At 37.7% G+C, this 22099-nt stretch overlaps 1 protein-coding gene across 1 annotated transcript in view; it reads left to right on the top strand.

Annotated features, from left to right (window-relative positions):
- LOC112946214 (vitellogenin-1-like) overlaps positions 1 to 21332 on the top strand; it is a 40232-nt gene extending 18900 nt beyond the window's left edge. Inside the window, exons 19-35 of the mRNA XM_026038010.1 lie at positions 52 to 237; positions 5201 to 5345; positions 6930 to 7149; positions 7995 to 8164; positions 8886 to 9653; positions 9730 to 9783; positions 10703 to 10888; positions 11903 to 12109; positions 12712 to 12854; positions 13338 to 13476; positions 14368 to 14503; positions 15136 to 15322; positions 15736 to 15833; positions 16390 to 16484; positions 16584 to 16743; positions 17978 to 18139; positions 21204 to 21332. Of these exons, the coding sequence (XP_025893795.1) occupies positions 52 to 237; positions 5201 to 5345; positions 6930 to 7149; positions 7995 to 8164; positions 8886 to 9653; positions 9730 to 9783; positions 10703 to 10888; positions 11903 to 12109; positions 12712 to 12854; positions 13338 to 13476; positions 14368 to 14503; positions 15136 to 15322; positions 15736 to 15833; positions 16390 to 16484; positions 16584 to 16743; positions 17978 to 18139; positions 21204 to 21322 (3175 nt within the window). The 3' untranslated portion in view covers positions 21323 to 21332. The remainder of the gene's footprint in view (positions 1 to 51; positions 238 to 5200; positions 5346 to 6929; positions 7150 to 7994; positions 8165 to 8885; positions 9654 to 9729; positions 9784 to 10702; positions 10889 to 11902; positions 12110 to 12711; positions 12855 to 13337; positions 13477 to 14367; positions 14504 to 15135; positions 15323 to 15735; positions 15834 to 16389; positions 16485 to 16583; positions 16744 to 17977; positions 18140 to 21203) is intronic.
- The last annotated feature ends 767 nt before the right edge of the window (positions 21333 to 22099 follow it).

Here is a 22099-nt window from a genome sequence, read left to right as displayed (position 1 = left end):
CATCTGTTTACTATATGTACATAATTTTACCATCTCATTCTAACTTTTCAGCATGGCTAAGGACATGATCTTTGTAATGGGGATCAATACACAGATGATCCAGGCAGGACTGGAAACGCATGCAAAAATGAATGTTCATGTCCCTGTGAATGTTGTTGCCACCATCCATATGAAGGAAAAAAGCATCAAAGTTGAAATTCCAGCATGTAAAGAAGAAACTAACGTTATTACTTTAAGGTAGGCTACAACATTTATTATCTTTCTATATAGCAGTACTGAATTTTTCCAAATAAGATGAATCTGTGTAGGGATCATACCTTCAACTGACAGTTTGGGTAATTGACAGTATAGTTGATCTAATTTAAGCAGAATGATATGAACCTTTGCTTGTAAATACGCTGTTTCCTGTGGCCTTCACTTGAAACTTGAAGTCCTTGAGAGTCCCGAGCTAACATGTGGCATTTAAAACACATGTGGCATAAAACTTTTATCCCAATGCATGTATTTGTACTGAATTTGTACTGAAGACTCTAGGTAAGATATGTCACGTGAATCGTACTAGTTATAAAAGACGAGCCAGATATATATATTTGTGCTTGATTCCTTAAAGTGTAGAGGACTTGGTGTTTCTTGCGTTTTTATCTGGTTTCCCTGTGGCTGGCATCTGGTTTTCTTGCCTCTTAGGTCTACTTGATTTAYTATCAGTGTATGCAGTTAATGGAAGACTATTGTAGCCAGGTGCCAAACAAATGAAAACAGATGGAAATACAAGCACAAAAAGAAGGAAAAAAAACAGAAAGAGTATGTCCTAGGAATCAAAGCAGTAGACCAAAGCTTAGAAAACCTTTACACACATACACAAAAAAAAGACACTGAGAAAGACAAGCTGAAAATTCATTACATGGGACAAAACTGATAAAAGAAATCAGCTGTTACACAGTCCCCAGAAGTGTTAACAAGATTCCACTCTAGAAATATGGCTGTAACAAAAGAGCTCAGCTGGTTGATCCAGCTGCAATTAGCAGTCATGGCTGCTGGCCCAGGGGAACTCTGATGGCCCAGGGGAACTCTGCAGGCCCCTTCAGTTTAGCCATCATAGAGGCTAATTCTCCCTTGCTTTTTGATGGTCACAGACCATCTTATTAGGCATTTGACACCACAACCTCCTTCTAGAGATGATTCCTCCACTCTCTCAAACATGGCTGTAATTAAGTTCTCCGGCTTCCTTGAGTGTAACGAGCACATCCACAGAGCAATGGTTAGGCATGGGTGAGCTTCTTAGGCACCACAACCCTGAAGTTGTTTGTTGGGTCTCTTGTGAAAACCATGAGAGCACCTTCCCAAGTCATCTGGGATAGCAATTGGCTGCTCTCACTAGCTCTTGTTGGAGAGGGCAAGACAGACATCAGAACTCAGAAAGGATACTGAACTGAAATAAGAATATTGGGCCTTTATATGGAATTTAGAGACTCTAGGTGAACTTTAATGTTAGCAGAATGATCCTCCCCGCAAAGCAAAATAAAAAATATTTTCCTCAGTTGACTTTGGGGGGAGGAATCAAATCAGAGAGAAAAGGGTTAAAAGACGGGCCAAAAAGCATGGATCAAATTAGTATTGAAAGTAGGACATTACAGCAGAGAAGCGTATATGTTCCAGCTCAAGCCCTGCTCTAGACCCTGCAGCATTATCTTTTATGAAGTGTTCAGCTGGAAATAGTTCTATAATGCCAAGCGTATAACAAAGCTAATACTCAAAAGTTAAGTTTTAGCATCACCATTTTTTTTTTCCTAAAAAACATTCCAGTTCACTGTTACAAAACAAATGACCAGTGGAAATCACACAGAACAATGAAACAGCGTTGAGTACAATGAAAGTAAATCAGTAATTGGAGAATGTAACATCGAACCATACCTCTGAGGAGGTCAAAGAACAAGCAAAGTAAAATATGAATAGTATGAGGAGAAACAAATAGGCATGATATATAGAGAGAAAGAATGTGTGTATATTCTGTGTAAAAATAATTCCAAAAGCTTAGTCTGAAAGAGCCTTTCTCTTCCTTTTGCATAACTCCTCCCCCCCAAAAAATAAATAAAGGCAACCTAATTTTTTTTAGATATTTTTAGAGATATTCTGACACTATCCCTTGTGAGCTTTAAATTCTCCATTAAGGGAAATGGTTCTAGAAAGTTATCGCTCTTTCATTTGTTCATGAGCAACGTGTGAAATATTTTGATATAGGCACTTTTACTTGATGGTCAGTAACTTGTCTGCTATTGTATTGAGATATTAAGGCCTGTTAAGATGTATTATTACTTCCCCCATSGTCTCTTATGCCTAGATCCGGGGAAGTAAATAGTTTTCAATAGCATTTAGCTCAATTATATCATATATGCCACACAGGTTATAACCTGTCACAGCTRTGGGATTTATATGAATTTCCAAGAGCCATATTTCCAGGAGACAAAGCACAATATTAAAGACTTAACTCTCATTAGAGAAAAATCAGAGCAAAATAATTAATCATGCTATGTAGAGAATATATGTGTTTCATTTCAATCTTCTCAAAGTTAAATTTAATTAAAAATAATGGTTATTTTTAAAGTGCTTTTAACATAATTATTTGGTATACTACAGATGGCTACTTAACTATATATTTTAACAAAATTTACAGGAAGAAGTAAAAATCAAATAAATTTCAGGGAAAATTAGAGTCTGTGTAAAGTACAAATATGGAGAGTTGCCAGAGAATGCACTTTGCCAATGTATCTCATATTCATAATGACAGACTACTGAAGTGGATGCATAATCTTGAATAGAACTTGTAAAAACCTGGGCTCTTTTTTGCTTGCTTTAACTGCAGGAAAAAYAGAAATTGCTTCCTATGGCATCTTATAATATGAATTACAAAATTACAGCACTGTATACAACATGTATACAACATACATAAAGGAAAATGCAAAAGAGTTGGCTCACGAGTTCACATGAGCGCTGAGTTTGGGGACAGAGGAGGGAAGTGACATTGCCCTCCATATCTTCGTTTTTATAATACCTTTATAATACCAAGGTCAGGATGACACTAGGTAGGAAGGACAGGAATCTTSATTTCACAGCTTGGAACAAGAGTTTAGGATCTGGTGCTAGGATTGTCACTTCTCATTTGTTTAGGTATGTTGCCATGCCATGCTTTAAAACCTCGTAAAAATAGTCTGGGGCTGATTTTTCTTGTTTTAAACAGACATTGAGCTCTTGTGTCTCTGAGTCAGAGATGTATATAAGGCCACACTCACTGAAACATTAATGGACCCAACGGAGTTGAATTGCTTGCCCGTTTCCCATGCAGTGAATTTGGCTTGTACTATAGCACAGCTTCTTCTCTCATCCAAAAAATACACTAATACATATTGGAAAATCTCCCTTTTATTTTTTCTCCCTTGTGTGGGATCAGAGAGAACAGATTCTTTCATACCATAGCTTTAGGCCTTCTTTGTGACTGTTTTTCTTGTTAAAGCACCRGAGCTGGCTCTTGTAGCCTATTTTTACTGTGTCGTGTGATTCTGCAGACATTGACATGTGTCACCTGTGATGCAGCTACATTTGTCAACTCTCTGTGCTCAACAGGGAGGAATCGATCCTCTACTTTCATTAGGTTGCAGAAGTAGACTATTGGCATAAAAAATACAAAAAAAAAAAAAAAAAAAAAACACCCCACAACAAAAAAAGAAACCCCAGAGCTTTCTCCTTGGAGACCCAGCCTGCAGTTCAGCGGTCATTTGAATTATTGAATGGGATTAAAATAAAAGCCACTTCCTTTCTTTGTCCCTTTACCTAGATGAGCCATCTGAAATGCAAGTTGATTTGTATTTTCTTTTATCCACTCAGCTTGTTAGGAAGAATATTTTATTTCAGATTCCATTCTTCAAGGTTCTACTCTCACCCAGCATGGAGCATTGCTGTCATGTCCTTATCTAAAAAAAGAAAGAGATGGAAAAGAAAACAAAGCCCACAGGTGACACACGTTTTTTGAGGTGTTCCACATGAAGTGCAATTGTGCGCTTTRCAGTGCGCACAGCACGGCAGGAGCCTTCAGGAGGAAGAGAGCACTATCAAATGAATACAAAATCATCTTTCAAATAGGTTAGATTGGAAATTCTCAGACTGGTAGTGTGGACCATACTAAAATAGAGACCATTTTGAAGGCCACCTTTCCATTCACTGTCACAAAGGCCATCTCCATTGGCATGCCACAGTGACCCCATGGCACTTTATACATGAGTAACAATACATGGGGAATTTTGAGCTCCATGGTACTGATGATAAATGGCTAATAATGTAGAGTTAGAAAATGCTATTAGCTGAGGCAAAGAGGTTTCTTCTCTCAAAAGTGTTCAGTGTACCAGATGTTTCCCTGAGCCAAGACAAAATGTATAGTTGTCGTAGCACTGCAACAACTTTATAAAGAACCTAAAGTAGTCRGGACTGAAGGATGTTGAGCTGTAACAGCTTCAGCTTCACGTTATATCTTATGCCACTAGAGCTGGATCCTAACAGTCTTTAGCAACATAGGAATCTCGGTGTTGAAGGTTTAATGTAAATAGGCTCTGAACCTTCTGATATGTCTCTGATATCTTGCCATGTCATGAGTTGGTACTAGTACAATTAGATTGAGCTTCAGACACTGACTTTGATGAGTCTAGGCTTCTTTCTTAACTATAATTTAACAAGAGTTGCAAAGGAAACGCCATTTAGTAACCACCACTCCCTAGTGCTCTTTTTTGAAATTATACCAGTATTATTTAATTGTAACATTTTTGGAAATAAATTTAGCAGCAAATACACAGATCTGGCTTCAAAAATTTTAAAGAACAAAATACACAAACAGGAGGACCAAGATTTTAGTATCTTAATGCACAGACAGATTTCTAAGTGGCCTATTCTTAAATGCATTAGGCATATAAAGATTCCATCAGCTACAACATTATTAACCTGTACGTGATAGTCCAAAAGTGCATCTGTGAGCTATGCGCCCCTGAGATGGGTCCGATTTTGTATTCATTATTGGCATGAAAATATCAACAGCAGGAAAGATGCTGTGAATATCTGTAAAGCATTTTGTGAGGTRTGATACTGTTGCTGAGTACATGCTACAAGATGTTATTCAGATCTTTTCCTTAGCAGATTCCCTCTAACATTTATTTTACAGGTCTAAGACKTTTGCTGTCACTCGAAACATTGAAGATTTGGCTGCTAGTAAGATGATTCCAGTTCTTCTACCTGAAGCAGTGCCTGACATAATGAAGATGTCCTTCGATTCAGATTCTGCATCGGGCGAGACTGATAACRTCAGGGTAACTGATGTAGCATCTGACTAGTTCTTTTTTGACTTGTAATCAACGGGAGACCATTTCTTTCTATGCGTTGGAGAAATGTATGGTCTAACTCTGACCAGTGCTGTGACTCTTAAAGTAGGCCAGGTTCAATYTAACTACACAACTAGCACTGTAGTAACATTATCTTAAAATCTGGAGTGTAATCACATCCGACGTGCATCGCTGTTTTCAGAAGCAAGAGCATTTCTTTGGTAATTAATTTTACACTGCCATCTACAGGATAGGYTCACAATCTTTAAAGTCTATTGTAACCACTGAGCCATCATTGCATCCCTAGAACAGGCATAACAATTTCCCCCAATGCTTCAGCACCTGACTGGTGGAACAAAGTYTGTAGGCCTGTAATGTTTGTAGGCCTGGCCTCTCCTAATTCAAGGATGGATATCAATTTGTGTGTCAAGTCAAATGACTTTATAAGCTGCAGTTTTCAGTAAAAGCMAGCACCAACTTTCTGCTAAGGATCATCATGAAGACATCACCATGACAATTAATTCAGTGCAAGATTGACAAGGGCRAAGAATACACTGCCCTGTTTCAGTTTCATTGTAGTCCCTCAATTTTAAATGGTTTTCAGCTAAAATAAGGGACAACTGAAGGATGAGTAGAGCACTTTCCTACARAGAAGGTCCATATGCAAACATTCAATCAAATACAGAAATTTCCAATGTACTGGAACAAGACAAGTTCTTCCACCTTGTGCCTCTATGTTAMGTTCTGAAAATATAGCAGTTTATCTTAAATGAGGAGCAATTGAAAAAAGGCACTAACTTAAGCAAGTTAGCAAGTTGTGTTTTGTTTCTTTGTTGGTGGGTTTTGGGTGTTTGTCTTTTTTTTTTTTTTTTTATGCTTCATACAGCTTGGGAATTTTGTCAGACATAATAATCTGAGCAAAAATTTAATTGCAAACCTTGTCTAACATATAAAATGAAAGCTTATGGTTATGTGTCTTCAGCTATTTGCTTCATTGCTCCAGGAAATCATAGCTTTGATTTCATGGATTTGATTCTTATTTTAATTAATTCTAATTCATTCTTCTGGGAGCATTGCTTAGCATATGYGTATTATATACTTTGGAGTAGAAATTTCTAATATCTAATATACTTTGACCATCTAGGAAATCTCTATGATCGTCTTGCTTGATATATCCTTGCTAGATTCATGGACTTGGATAAAATTTTGTAGCKTGACCAACCATAAAATAAAGAACTCCAGTTGGTCTAGAGCACATTCAGATTCACCTGGAATCCGTTAATGTAGTTTAATACTCAGGGAAAAACAAAATGAAATATTTAGCATTATTTTTGTGATATAACTTTCTGGATCCTGAAGCACTCTCTGCTCTACATAGTGTAATCAAGCGATTCAGCTAATAACTTCATGGTACTGAAGAACAAGCTGTTCTGTGTGATAGTCTTGCTATCTCAGGGTAATTGGTTAATTGCTTTTGCAGAATCTATGTTACTCTGTTACTGAAAAATTGGAGTCATAACATGCTAGAATTGCTCTTATTTTGTCTGACATGACTTGTGTGTTACCTAATAGGGCAGACAGTCTGTAGAAGATGTTTCAACAGGARATTCCTTTTCTTCTGGACACTCATTTTCCGGGAAGCAACCGTTTGTTCACTCCATGTGCTCCAACGCAAGTACATTTGGAGTTCAAATGTGTGCTGAGAGGAGAAGCATCCATGCAGCGTTCATCAAAAATGTGCCTCTTTATTACCTTGTTGGGGAACATGCAGTCAGAATGAGCTTCAAACCAGGTAAATACCTYCGATCAATAGAATATAATGAACGTATTATTGTATGTGTATTTAGGTATGTACATACCAGTTTTATCGGGTTTGCCTACTGTGTGCCATTAGAACTACTGGTACAGCTCTCAAGACTGCAAGTTCTGCCAGCAGGTTGCACGTGTGGCGGGAATGTTGTTTCTCCCCACCTTGGAGCAGTGATTTCTCAGCTTCCTTAATGAGTGTCCACACGGCAGAGCTCCTCTGTGCGGGCGCAGTGTGAGGCGGAGCTGATCTGCGCTATCGCGAAACATTGGATTTGAGATGCTGGCACAGAGCAATTGGACATGGGCAATGGATCTGATGCAGTGTCCTGCAGCTACACTCTAAAAACCCAGACTCTTAAAGGGAATTATGGATTAACCTTGCCAGGATCTGCTCCTTAATGTCTTAATCCCTAATTTCATAAGAAATGGCACAGCAGGCCACTGAATCTAGGTCTCCTAAGTATCACACTAATGGCCGTTGGACTGTTCTTTACAAGAATGCTTGTCAAGAATCAGGTTTCAATTCCTTTCTGATGCCTAATTTGCTACCCCACAGTGTTATTTGTGTAAGCAAACCCATTCAGTGRCTTAGATCTGCTGATTACTGGTTTTTGACTTGAAAATAGAGTTGCATTAACATTGTAAAATTTGCTTATGAACATTCAGCTCTTAAGGAAATATTTCACTAGTTGCTCAGCACCAGAAAAAAATTTACATTTTCAGATGTGAAAGACTGAATAAATTATTTGAAAATACTTATTCTACAAATAGCTGTTGCTAATGTTAATTTTTGTTCATTTGCTAATACRCATTTTTGGGCAATTTCAGTTTCTACAGAGGCACCTATTGAAAAAATACAAGTCACAATTCAAGCAGGTGCCCAGGCTCCTACAAAAATGGTACGTCTAGTGACATTTGAAGATCCAGAGACACAAGTATCTTCCAGCAAAGAAGCAGTTAAAAGAGTAAAGAAAATCCTTGATGATACTGATGACCAGGTACTTTTGTAAAAATCCACTTTCCAGATTTGTGTGAGACAATACATAAAGCATGGTTATTTATACTGTTTTTACTAAGTAGCCTTCATTTTTTAGCTAGTACACTAAAAATGTAAAATACAGACAAGCTTTTAGGTGCATAACTCTTTCCACACTTTTGTGGGGATTTTCTTGTTTTACTTTTTTTTTTTTTTTTTTTTTTTTTTTTTTTTTTTTTTTGAGTTCATTTCTTTTGGTGGTGGTGCTTCTGGTAGGTGAGATGAAGGGATGATTAGGGAGAGTAGGTTCAGGTTGGTTTTACTGGCTTCTCTGAAGGTCTCTGGCACAACTATGTAAGGCCAAAGATTCTGTCTGCCCAAAAGATTGTCTGTTCTTTCCAGCTACTGCAGCTGTTGCAAAAAGGTATGGTTTCTCCTTAACAAGATATCTTGAGAGAGTCACAGCTGCAGCACTGCCATTACTAACATTAGTTATATAGCTGTATGATCAGTAACTTCTRCACGTGTTCATTATCACATAGGTTTTTGATCTGCTACTTAACTGTGTTTTTAACACATTATTAGGAAWTGGTTTTATTGTGATGTATTGCAAGGCTGCTATCACAGGCTGCTATCTTATCTTCTAAGACAGCAAGGAGTTTCATAGCACTCTAATTTTGCTTATAGCTTTCTACATGGATATAGAAAAATAATTCTCTTTTTCCAATGGTACTTTTGACTAGGGAACAAGAAAATCAAGAAGTTCGTCATCCAGTGCCAGCAGCGCCAGTAGAAGCACTGAGAGTACCACGAGCAGCCCCTCCAGCAGCGACTCTGACACCAGGGCTTCACAGGGAGGCACCCGGATAACTCTGAAAACAAAACAGTCTAAAGCCAAAGCAAAGAAATTCTATCCCTTTGGGGACAGCAGCAGTAGCAGTGACAGTAGCAGCAGTAGCAGCAAGAGCAGTAGCAGTAGCAGCAGTAGTAGCAGTGGTAGCAGGAGCGGTAGCAGTGGTAGCAGTGGTAGCAGGAGCAGCAGCAGTGGTAGCAGTAGCAGCAGGAGTAGTAGCAGTAGTAGCAAAAGCAGCAGTAGTAGCAGCAAGAGCAGCAGTGGAAGCAGTAGCAGCAAAAGCAGTAGGAGCAGCAGCAAGGGCAGTAGCAGCCAAAGCAGCAGCAGAGGGGACGGTAGGAGTAGTAGCAGCGGCAAAAGCAGTAGTAGTAGCAGCAGAGCATCTGGTATGAAGCAGGCAGGCCGAAAGCATCCCGAGACCACATCATTTCCCCGTGCCAGTGCTGCTGTCGAAGGCACAAGTGTTTATGAGCAGAAGCCTAAAATGCAGAGTAGCAGCAGTGGCAGCAGCAGAAGCAGCAGCAGAAGCAGCAGCAGTGAGAGTGCACCCCATGGCCACAGCCAGGAGCGCTTCAGCAGATACGACAGGCGAGCTGGAACAAACCACGTCAAGTCCCAATTTAACAGTCACAGTAGTTACGACGTTTCCACAGAATGGGTAAAAGTTTCGAACTTTTTACTAGGAGGTGATTGTCACTGAGCTGTTGGCTTTAACTTATTCTGGAATTTTGCAGACTTACCTTCCAAAAGTGTACCGGCTCCGCTTCAGATCCGGCCACGTCCATTGGGTAGGTCTGAATTCAAGCATGCCTTCCTGTCGTTGTAGATGATATGATCAAGCCTGTCACTAAGGGGATTTGGTAGGTTCATTTCACCAGGTATTCTATAGAATCTACCTTTATTATTCAGTAATACCACTGATGAGGCCCAAAGTAAGCTGATATGTTATTAAAATATCTGTCAAGTAGCACTTKCAATCATAGATTTTTGGCAAGGACATTTTAGGACTAGGTACTGAACAGTGCAGTGAAATCTRGGACAAGATCCATAGAGGAAATATAAAAACATAATCCCCAAAGACCTGTTAACTTTTCATTTTTTTAGACAATCATAGCAGTAAAGCAAACTCATATTGCACGCAGATGGTGTCAGAAACCAGACTGACTATGCRCTGTGATACAGAGAAATGTTAACTGTGTAGTGGCTTTTGGAGGTGTTAGATGGAAAGTTGCTATTTACCTTATTTGAGAAGGATGATGTTTTTGCAGCATTTTAGATTAAAAATGGGTACTTTTTAATCACTAAGTTAGGATTTCACCTCGTCTAATGTTAGACCTCTACAAGGTGAAATCCCCATTTCGAGTCACTCTCTACATAGCCTTCTTGATCAGCAGAGAGGTACAGGTGGATTCAAGACACATTCCTATCCAATGTATTTCATGTTTAAATAATAAGAAACACACTGAAAATATGTCTGAGCYTCTCCATTGCATTTGGATTGATACTGATAACTCCAGTTTAGATGCCTGTGCTGTAAAAATATAATTTACAAGGATGAATCCTGACCTGTAGTATTGTTTGAGGACACTATGTGTCCTCATATATTTGTAATGCTAAAGAAGTAACAGCTTCCATTAGCAGACACTTTTCATTCTCCTGGATCTAGAAGCCATGTCCATAACTTCATAATATATTTTTGTTCCGTAGCATCCAGATCAGAAGGTATCAGACAGCTCATCGTCTTCCTCCACATCAGGAAGCAGTCACAGCAACAGCAGCAGCAGTAGCAGCAGCCACCACCACSCAGGAAATACTGGCAGCAGCTCCAGGAGGAGCCGCGTTAGCAGAGGACCGGGCCTTGGTCACGGGAGTGATTCCAGCTTAACACATGAGGTAGTCTCTGCAATCTGCTTGTAAATGGTAGGATTTGCTGACTGCTGAGCCAGAACTTTAGAGGCGGCTGTACCCTAACTGAGTTAAGCCCAGGAAGTACTTTGCATGCTGAGTTTGTAAATTGAAAGTCAAAGTAATTTGGCATTTTTGTGAGTTTGCTTGGCTTTAGAGTTTCATTTGTTGTTTTCCTGAGCAAGGTTTCTTTTAGTGTTTGCGGCATGTGAAAACTTGGATTTGGAAAGGATAAAAACTGAAGGCAATGGGGTTGTAAGTTAAAGCGGAAAGAATTTTATTTTTCCTATAGAAACCCTCACAATAGAATGTTTCGCAGTTACATAAAAGTGTAACTGGTGAGGACATAGATTGAACTTTTTTTTTTTAACTTAAATTCTCCGACTTATTTTAAAATAGTGGTAGACTCAGGGTCATGGGAGCATGTAGGGTATAACTGAAATCAGAATCTTCATGCTTATTACTGGTTGCTATATAAAAAGCCCCATTAAGCACTAGTTATCCTTACCTTGGTATGCACTTAATTGTACAAAGTTAACGTAGATCTACATAATAATAGGACAAAAAGCCCTGCAAAACAGTGAATATGTAAGAAGACTTGACTAGTTAGAAGGATTTCAAAACATCTGGTTCTCTTGAAAAAGCTGTAACTGATATTGTGAATGCACCAAAATGAAGATATTTACAATCTCATAGGCATGTTTCTAATATTACAATAATAAACAAAATCTTTAAAAGTATGTAGAGCTAGTTCAAAAAAATCTTGAATTCTGCATCCAAACAATCAAATCTTTGAAAATGGTAATGAAATAATTAATATTCTAATCAGATTTATTCTTAAATATTTCTAACAATCAGAAATATTCTTAAATACGTGCAACAAACCAGGATGATGAAAGATGAGGAATGCTCCCTGCTATCACTGCAGCATAACTGGACTGTGGGTTCTCCAGAGAATACTGAGAAATATGTAATCACAGATGGTTGGGGGTTGTTTTTCAGCGCAACTTCCTGGGAGAAGTTATTCCACCTGGCATTACGATTGTGGCACAGGCAGTAAGGAGTGACAACAAAAATCAAGGTTATCAAGCTACAGCATATGTTCGTTCTGATGCTGCCAAAGTTGACGTGCAACTAGTTGTGGTTCAGCTGGCTGAAACCAGTTGGAAAGCATGTGCTGATGCTGTAGTACTGCCTCTGAAAGCCCAGGTAAGCACACAGKCAGCTTTGCCAAGCGAGAGCTCTAGAAAGCCCAGAATGTATTGAACAACCACATAGCTCCTGCTGATTAGCATAATCAAACAGGGAAACATACATATTTTAAAATGTGTCTCACAACACGTTCTTAAAACTTCCGAAAATGTACATGTCTTTTCCCATCCTTTCAAATTAAAGAAAAAGACTTTCTAACTGTAGAGAAAAATGAGGACTTTGAAGATGTATCCAAATATGACTTTTAAAATACGAASAAAATTTAAAAATTGACTGACATGATTTGTTTCAATGACAGTTTGTTTTTCTGGGAGTCTTGTTATTTTTACTCTTCAGTGCAAAGTTTCAGTGGCTGCTTTGGAAAAGGAACATCTCTGTGAAGCTTAGCGCAGCCTAGTGAACTTCATTTTTCAATTAGCCTCAGCTTTATCCAGATGTACTCAGAATTTCTCCATGAGGATATTTCAAGGGTAAAACTTAGAGGCAGTAAATATCGTTTTGACGTTTCAGGAAAGCAGGAACATTTAAATTTTCAAATGGCATTAAGTGCTGTGATTCCAATTTTGAAATTTGTGTAACCATTTCCCTGTTTCTTAAAGGCCAGACTGAGATGGGGCAAGGAGTGCCGAGACTACAGAATAGAAGTCAGGGCTACCACAGGCCAGATGGCGAGGAAACCAGCCGTGCAGCTAAAGGTGCAATGGGGAAGTCTTCCATCCTGGATAAAGAAGACAGGCTCAGAGTATGTAATTTGCTCTCTTCTGGGTTGTTGTGTTGCACTCCTCACATTGATTGGGCTGTATAAAACCACTGAAAGAACTGGATGAAACTTTTCAACCTAACTTTCTTTTTTTGTTTTGATGGAAAACACAAGTTCAATGACACACAGGAAATGTTTTTATGTTTTTTATTTCCCTGACATTTCATATTAACTGTGTCACATTTTCAGATATTTGGGTGTTACCTTTTAATTTTTGAAATTTAATGTTCTGATATTTCAGTTCAAAATGGCTTTTGTTTTGAATTTCCTTTTATTCTTTCTCAAAAAAAAAAAAAAAAGGCAAAAAAAAGCATGTTTCCTTTAGATAAAACAAAGCATTTAGTTTGACCTGAAGTCATATTTTTCTTTTCAGTTCTCCCATTCTCTCCTCAGTTTTTCAGAACGGCCAGCAATGCTCATCCTTTGTTCATGGATCTGAGTTTGTCATATCTTGTTTATCTCTAGATTCATGCAATATGTTCCTGGAGCAGCACTCATGTTGGGCTTCTCAGAAGTGCATCAGAGAAATCCATCTCATGAATTTACAGTAAGGGCAGCGGCAACATCTGCACGGACAATTGATGCAGTAGTTAAAACTTCTGGGGTACGAGTCATTTTTTTCCCCCCTCCACACCTTGAATGGATTTCAGCTAATTATATTAATATAACATATTAAATATTTTATATATAGATGTTCAATGTTTATTATTAATTATATTAATATATCTATTAATATATAGTTATAGATATTTAATATAAAAGAAGAAAAAAAGCAAAACGTTAGCTCTTAGGGAAGCTGCTCTGTCCCTAAAGTCTGGTGAAGTTTAGACACCTACTCCTACAACTCTGCCTTAAGCAAACTAGAAAGGTTGTACTTGCAGAACAGTTTGCATAGGCTTCATCTGCAGAATCCCAATGATTAATTGGCCCTTGTCCCCCAAATCCCTGTGCACCGTTTGGAAAAAAAATTCCCATGTGACTCTGTGGCATGGTAATAACAGCTCGCTATTCATAAACAGAGAAATTATTTAGTCTTTAACCTCAAATGCTGCTTTAGTACTGTGGGATCTTTAATATATGGTAATGAAGAAGTAAGCACGTTAGGCATTAATTTGATTCTCTTGGTAAATGTAATTTGTTTGTAATCATGGTAAAGGATTTTACCACTTCGGCACATTATGCCAATTTTTAGCCTGTAATGGATGCTGCCTGCTTCTGCCAACACATTCATCCACTTATCCAGTTACTTAACTTGTTGGGGTTTTTTTTAAGAAGTGAGTTAATTATCACTTAGACTTAGTCTATTTGTGTTAGCTTCCAGTGTCCATTTCTCATAAAACTCAGGAAGTGAGACTAGGGGAAAAAAAATAAAAAATAAAAAAATAAAAGACAATTATTGCTCATAGAACAACTCCTTGTTTTGTTTTTCTTGTTTGTTTGCAGTTATAATCTTTGAATAAATGAACTTAAATTGTTTTCCTGTCTTCTTTTTCAGGTAACATTTTACTACCAGGCATTCCGACTTCCATTCACTCTGCCCTTAGGCCCATCTTCAGCTTACGAGGCTCAAGATATCACTGCTTGGAATTTCCTTCCTGCAATAGCCTCACAAATAGCGCAAGAGGATCAATGTAAATATTACTTGCATGCCTATCTCATAAATAAGCAATGCTTATAGATCCCTCYTCTGCCATCATTGGGTCTTGCCTTTCCTTGTAAGAGAGGCATAACATACGCTTTCCCAGCAACTTCCATCACTTGGAAGYGTTATTGTTGGGTAGTGAATAAAGAGACTTTGAAGTGCTGTAAAGGTTTTTCAGAGGGACTATTGTCTTTTGCCCCTTCTAATAATTTGCCATCGCTGCATTGACAGGCATCAGATGATGCGTAAACTGAGATCATGAATTTCTTGCCTATTTATTTTCACCAAAAGATATATGTATTTTAGCTGACTGCTAACACTTTGGGGAAATGTTAATGATCATGGTTTCTCAAGAATTTAGTACATTTCAATCATTTTTTACCTTGAGTTTAATATTTAACATGTAATCAAAATTGATGCTAGTACAGTCCACATCTTTTAATTTTCTGTAATTCTATCCTGTCCTTAAAGACTTTGGCAGCTTTGAAAACTTCTGCTTAGGAGATGGTGAAGATTTGCTAGATAAACAAATCTCCAAGGCAGCCTYCAAATACTTAGCAGCAACACACATACTCTTGTTACACCTGCCTTTTCTTTTCTGTTTTTTTTTTTTTCCTGCAGCCACATGTGAAGTCAGCGAGGGAGAATTCAACACATTTGATCATGTGAACAGTACATACTCTTTCAATAAAAGCTGCAGCCTGATAGTGGCCCAAGACTGTACTGAACATCCAAAATTTATCATTACTACAAAAAAGGTTGATCCAAAGTCCTTCTCAAGAGAGGTTCACATAAATACAAGCTCACTGTAAGTGCAATTTATCTGAAGATAATGAAGAATTAAATATAGAAGTTTAGAAAGTTAGTCTGGGGATGGATGATGTCTCACTCCCACACGAAATTAAATTGCAGTCAACTATTGTAGMGATTCCTGGAAGGAATCCCTGTCTGAAATGCTCTTGTTATTTGCCCTCATCAACATATCACAACCCTCGCTTCTTYGATGACTTGCTCAACACGTCCCCATTCTCTCTTTTCTTTACAGGTYGAATCTCAGCAGCCAAAGTCACAATGAATTTTGGACTTTGGAAAGAAAACAGTTTAATTCATTCAAAATCCAGATGCTCAGATTGTTTTTGTTTTGTWCAGTTTGGTCATAAATAATTGTTATACTCTGCATTATTAAATTAATCATGATTTTTTTCTTTTTTTTCTCCCAAGAAACATCACTATCTGTCCAGCACCAAATTCATCTCTTCTTGTGACATGCAATGAAGAGCCAGTACTAACCTACAGTGAAGATTCTGAGTATGAAAAAGGTAWGCTGTGATACCCACTTTTTCAGCCAACTTAAAGATATTTAGTTTGTAAGACTGTATTTCTGTAAATGTTACAGAAACATATCCTCATAAAAAAAAAAAAAGTGTGATTAAGTATAAGAAAAACTACAGACTTCATTTTCTTAAGATTTGTATTACTTTTGTTCCTATATTTCCTGTACTAAGTATACTCTTCCTTTTCACTATCATAACTGAGAGATAAATAAGAAAGGACTTTTTTATTTATATTGTATGTCCCTGTTGGTGTTTGCATAAAGAAGTTGCTTGTTCCAGATATTTAGCTGGACTCCACTCATACTATTAGCACTTCAGGATTTAGGAACCTGGATACAAAAGTCCATTTCAACTATATGGCCCAGCAGTAGATTTTTCTATTTTTCCTTTTTCTCTTTGCAATAGAAGATATATATTCCATATTAACAGCAAATATATAAAAATATTATATATCAAAATAAAATACATTAAAGAAAATACATTGTGCTAGTCAGTTTCTTTATTATTTTATAATTAAGTAGATCACCTTATCTTTTCACAGGCAATATTAAAATTTATAAAAATGGGACAACAGTTATTGTGGAAGCTCCAACATATGGACTGAAGAACGTGACTTTTGATGGTGTGATCCTTAAGGTATAGAGCCTTTTTTAAGGGTCACTAGCTTTCTTACTGTTTAGTGCCTTACAGTGTAACAGACTTCAGTATCCACTACAAAGATGTGCTGTTTTGTAGGTTACTGTTGCTTCATGGATGAGAGGAAAGACCTGTGGAGTTTGTGGAAATAATGACCGAGAAAAGCACAATGAGCTCCTAATGCCAAATCATAAGCTGGCACACAGCTGTTCTGCTTTTGTTCATTCATGGGTACTGCTAGAAGAAACCTGCTCTGGTGGTGAGTAGAGCTGAAAGTAGTTTATGCTGGGGAAAATACAATATCACTTTTACATTACCAATTACTGGAAAGATCTTTTATTCCTTCTTTTTTTTAATAGAAAGAAAAGCAGCAGATACAATTTACTTAGAAAAGACAATAGCGCTATATATCCATTTTAACTTCAGTGACTACTGACTGCTTAAAATAGTGTTTGTGAGCATGGAAAATTTGTACTCAGCAATAGTCTTTGTCTCATGTGCAAGTCAATGCTAAATAATTAATTTGACTCTAACGCTTTACACTGAGTAGCAGCTTTCTTCAAGAGGCAAAATCAGCCTAATTTTTCACCCACAGAAGTCTGTGTGGTTTTCACCAGCCAAAGCAGCCTCAGCTTTTGTTTGTAGAACTCATTTAATCAAACAAGTTGCAAACATCATAGATGTCACACACAATGTACACGAATGCAGTAGGTCAGATCTTAGATTTATATACATTTGCAGATTGTACAAAATTCATTTTTGTTCTAAACCACCTGAGGGAGAAATCTCAGAGAAATACTTAGGAATATTTCTAAGATAAAAGAGTTTCCTCTCATATGGAGCTGGAAAAATAATCACGGTCTCTCAACATCATTACAGTTTTGTTCTGCAGGTTTCCATTTACCTTGGACCTGAGACAACTTTATTGAAGTTAATGGCTGTTTTCTCCTTGACTTCAGTGGCAGTGGAATTGTACTTATCTCTGTGTCAGGAAACAGAGTSATAGCAGAGATCCCGTTAAGTTACATTATACCTTTCTAGTGAGATGATCGCGACATTATAAAAATCATCCAATACAAAAATTATCCTTGATGTTATTATATAAATGCTGCCATTTTTTATCCATTCACTCCAGTTGACATTTTTGTGTAATGCAATTAAGTAACCATTGTGCTGACAGTATCTGTTCTTAATAGCTTTCAGACATGAGGAGTTATTTTCTGTGTATTATGTAGTTCTAAAAAACTGGGTATACATGAATCCATTTCAGTTATATTGTGCAATTCAATTTTAAAAATAGCTCCCCTTTCAAAACCTTTCCTCTATCTTCCAACTTATTATCATCCTATCTTGATAACCTCACTATTGTGAAAATGGGTTGTCAGGGACCTGTGTTTTAATAAAAGCCGAGGCGAAAATATGGGCCTTTATTATTGTAAGGATCAATTGGGATTTATTTCTACAATTTTAACTACCTTTCCTTTTTCTCATAGGGTGCAAACTACAGCGCAGTTACGTGAAGCTGAATCGAAATCCTACTGTTGATGGAGAAGAATCTACGTGTTACTCTGTTGACCCAGTACTGAAATGCATGAAAGAGTGTACTCCAGTTGAAAAAGCTCCAGTTAAGGTTGGCTTCCACTGTTTCCCAAAAGGTACAGKGTTTTTTTCCTCTTTCTGTGTCACATACTGTAGGAGCTCTGTCAGAACACTCGGAAGAACAAAACAGAGCACAGCCACGCACAGACGTGTGTTGCTGCAGCTCCTTGAACTGCTGCTTTTAAACCCATTAGGATTTGCAATAACCACTGACGGTACTGGGTAGCTAAAAGCTAGTTTGGATGATGGCAGGTAGCATCATCTGAGGAAAGCATTTGAGGTGGTAAAAGGGGCAGCAGTAATCGATAATTTTTTCTTTTGCACCTTTTCAGGATCTCCATAAAGTTGTGATAAGCAACAGTGAGTYCTCTTATGCACATTACAGCCTGCAATTTTGTGCAGACCAGGGCAAGCAAGGCAAGTGAAAGTCAGTCAAGTAGTCTGACACAAYTGCTGTGATTAGACTGCCATGCTATGCCACTGTGCAATATATCACCAAAAACACAGTGCTGAGATATTCTCTAGATTTTTTCMAAAAAAATTTTTTTTTTCTGCTGACGTTTTATACACCCACACACTTGTGTTCAACATTTTTCAAAGAACTGGGCCTTTTGCTCCTTTCCCTTACATTGATTTGTTATGTATGCAATATATTTCCTAATAGAGCTTTACACTCAAGTTATAGAAGCAAGAGAGAAGAATCCAACCTTGAGCTTATAGGTATTTTGGTGTATTTTTTACTACATCTTCTAAGATATCACACAGGACATATATAATATCCTAGCAGGAGACCTACATTAGGAAATACCTACTGAACTGGTCTGTTTTCTATGTTAAGCATGCCAGCTAAATCCACAGCTGGGATAATACGTTGTAATTTCACTGAAGCCAGTGAGATCTCTATGACTTACATTAAAGAGAAATTATGTCYGATTTAGAACAACTACCACATAGAACTTTACAATTTGTGCATGTTATTAATATGCACAATGTGCTGAATCAGCCTCTAAAAGCAATGATTATCTTTCTGTAATAGTCAGCCTCCTACAACAGCCAATTCAACAAGTAGCCCAGGGAGAGTGCTAATAGTTTTCTGACAGCTCCCTGAGATGTGAATAGATGCATCCTTTTATAAAAAGRAAAACCCACCTTCAACAAAAAAACCTTCTAAATCTTGTCATATCCATGTTTCACAGATTTCTTTTGTATGTCCAAGTCTCTAGCTCTGAAATGTCACCACCCCAGGTCACTCGCTGCTTCAGAATATTAGGCTATAATAAAGCTGTCTCATTCTCTCACAAAAAGTGTGAGAAAAGAGGGAAATCAGAAAAAAAAAATATATTAGTTGTCACAGCCAGTGCTGCTTTTACAGCAACTGCAGGCTCCTCTGGTTCATTTACTGAACCAGAGGCTGGGAAGGCTGCTAGCAACACTCCTAATCAAGGGCTTTATTTATTTATTTATTTATNGAGTCCCTGGAAGGCAATAAATTAATAACACTGAGTTCAGTACTACAAACCTTCTCTTGGGAAGTCCCCACGAAACCTCTGCAGAGATTTTTCCTGCATAGTTGTGTGCATTTTGCTGCCAAGTAGTTGCATGGATCTGCTTGTGTCTTCCTGAAATTGCCACCATGCATCTTCCTCCTCTTCCTTTTTTTTTTTTTTTCTTTTTTTTAGTGAATATGATTGCTTTTTCTCAGGCTAAGGATCAATAGGAATACAATGCTTAAGGACATAAGGAATGTCTTAAAACATTCCTTTTCTTTCTTTCTTTGATGAAGAGGAATAGCAACAGAAGCACAAGTCCTTTTCCCCCAAGTTGAGTGCATGTATTTTCATGCACAATGCAAAGACTTTCCCTCAGCCTTTTATAGAGGAATTTATACCTGAGAATCAATGGTCTCAAAAGAGTGGAACCACATCCGTGTCAGCAGTGGAGTAAGGACAAAAGGATGTAGAATGTCCTCTGTTAACCTTGAAATCTGGTAGTCTGTAGGCTTAGGAGCTTGACTAAGGCAGACATGTTTATGTTTCAACTATGCCACAAGCCTTACCTTTATGGTTCATAGTTACCTAGTCATGATGCAGTTTGCACAGGAAACTGTTTCCTATAGGAATGTGAGGAATATCCATACTGTACACAAGAGGTAGAGCAAGAATTAATGTATATAAGGAAAAAAAATAACACACACACTTATGTCTTCTCTCATTTCCTAGCTTGAAAATACCTATGTTTAGAAAGCATCTAAAGCAATTGTCTAGGAAGTATTTATAACCTGTGTATTAAGTACAAGTTTTGCCTAAGGCTGGACAGTAATTCAGCCAAGAAGACCGTTAGTTTTTCAGGAGGTGCTGCCTCATACAGCCCTGTGATGAGAGAAGGCAGGCTGCAAATGTACTGTCCAACCGAAGGCTAAAACAAACGGAGATAAAATCATGAAAGCTTTGCACATTCTCATTATGCAATTTAAATGGAGGTCCTAATATTCTTCCAGATGCAATGATAAACCTCCAACTACCTAAGAATATTTATTGGGAGGATGAATATTATTATTCCATTTACATTATTTCAGCATTAAGGGATATGGCTCATTCAAGCTGCTGTTGATAAAGCAGTGTGGTGAGGTTAATACTGCAACTGACAATGCTCTGCCAGATTTCCCAATATATGGGAAACTTTAATTAGAAGTTTATGAACCTCTGAAAATTCTCTGAAGGGCTTATCCTTCAGAATCAACTTCAACAAATAGTGAGTTGAAATATGCAGTGATATGCAGCAGTTCCTAAAGCGAGCTGTCCATCGCTACATGATGGTCTTCACTTGGAAGGTGGCTACCTCCAGCACCTTCACAGGCTCCTGCCTCTTGTCTTTTTGTTTCATGAAGCATTATTATATGCAAAATAATATGCTATTATAGCATATCATTATTGTTTTTAGGAAATTATTAGTATACCTGGATGAAAATGCTGCTCCAAGTCAAAGAATTGGTTAGATCTCAGTTGTGAGGGCAGAATTTCATTCTTTACATGGTGGAGTCAGCAGCCATCAAAACAGTATTTTCCTGAAATGTGTAAGTTTGCCTGGTGTTAGTTAACAAGGGCTTTTCTCTTCTGACAGATACAGCTGTAAGCCTGCTGGAATGGCAGAGAAGTGGTGATAAGAAATCTGCAGCTGAGGATGTTGTGGAGTCCGTGGATGCCGACATCGACTGTTCCTGCACTGGCAACTGTAGTTAAGCTCATGKGTTAGTGTTGTGCTACAGTCAAACTAGACAAATAATTGAATAGCTGGACAGGTAAGAAGGCAAATAATAGCTGTAGTAAAATACTAAGAAATGTGCTTGAAGACAATAAGCGTATTGCATTGCATCCCAAGTCACATGCATTATGTACAGTCTGCACTGCTTAATAAATATGTTGTTCATTAAATAAGTATTCATGTAGTCTCTCTCTCTCGCTCTTAATTTCTTCCCTATCAACAAAACAATCAGGCGGCTATAATATTATCCAGAAATTCTGCTTCCTTTTATCTGAAATATAATTACAGCAGTCCTCTCTTAAAATTACGTTTGCTAGGTGATGAAAGGAAAACATGATTACGGCTACTGCTAACATTCCATTGTGTAAAGAATTTCAGATTTAGCATACTAAAGACACAGTAAGCATTTGTTTTCTTTTATGTTTTCTGGTAAAGAGCAAAGCCTGTTCTTGGAACCGTTCTGCAAAAAAATACATTTTACTCCCAGCAAGACCATTAGCCTTAGTACATTGTACAAAGGATTGAATTGGACTGCTAGACTCCCACTGTAGCTTTCCAGAGAGCTATAGTGTGCGACACAGTCCCCATTTTGATTTAAATTTCAATGGGTTTGCTGTTACTTCATGAGCTAAGAGCATGAATAGGAACTTTTTTCTTAGTTTGCCATTTCATATTGTGTTTATATATGAAAATGATGTCTACAAAAACTTCAGGGAGCAATAAGGTAGCAGTCCAAAAAAAGTAATGTACGGAAA

This window comes from Nothoprocta perdicaria, unplaced genomic scaffold, assembly GCF_003342845.1.
Source record: "Nothoprocta perdicaria isolate Ctin4 unplaced genomic scaffold, notPer1 scaffold_20, whole genome shotgun sequence".
NCBI classification, from domain to species: domain Eukaryota; kingdom Metazoa; phylum Chordata; class Aves; order Tinamiformes; family Tinamidae; genus Nothoprocta; species Nothoprocta perdicaria.
Note: the sequence above shows the minus strand (reverse complement) of the source record. Positions and strands in the feature narration are given on the sequence as shown.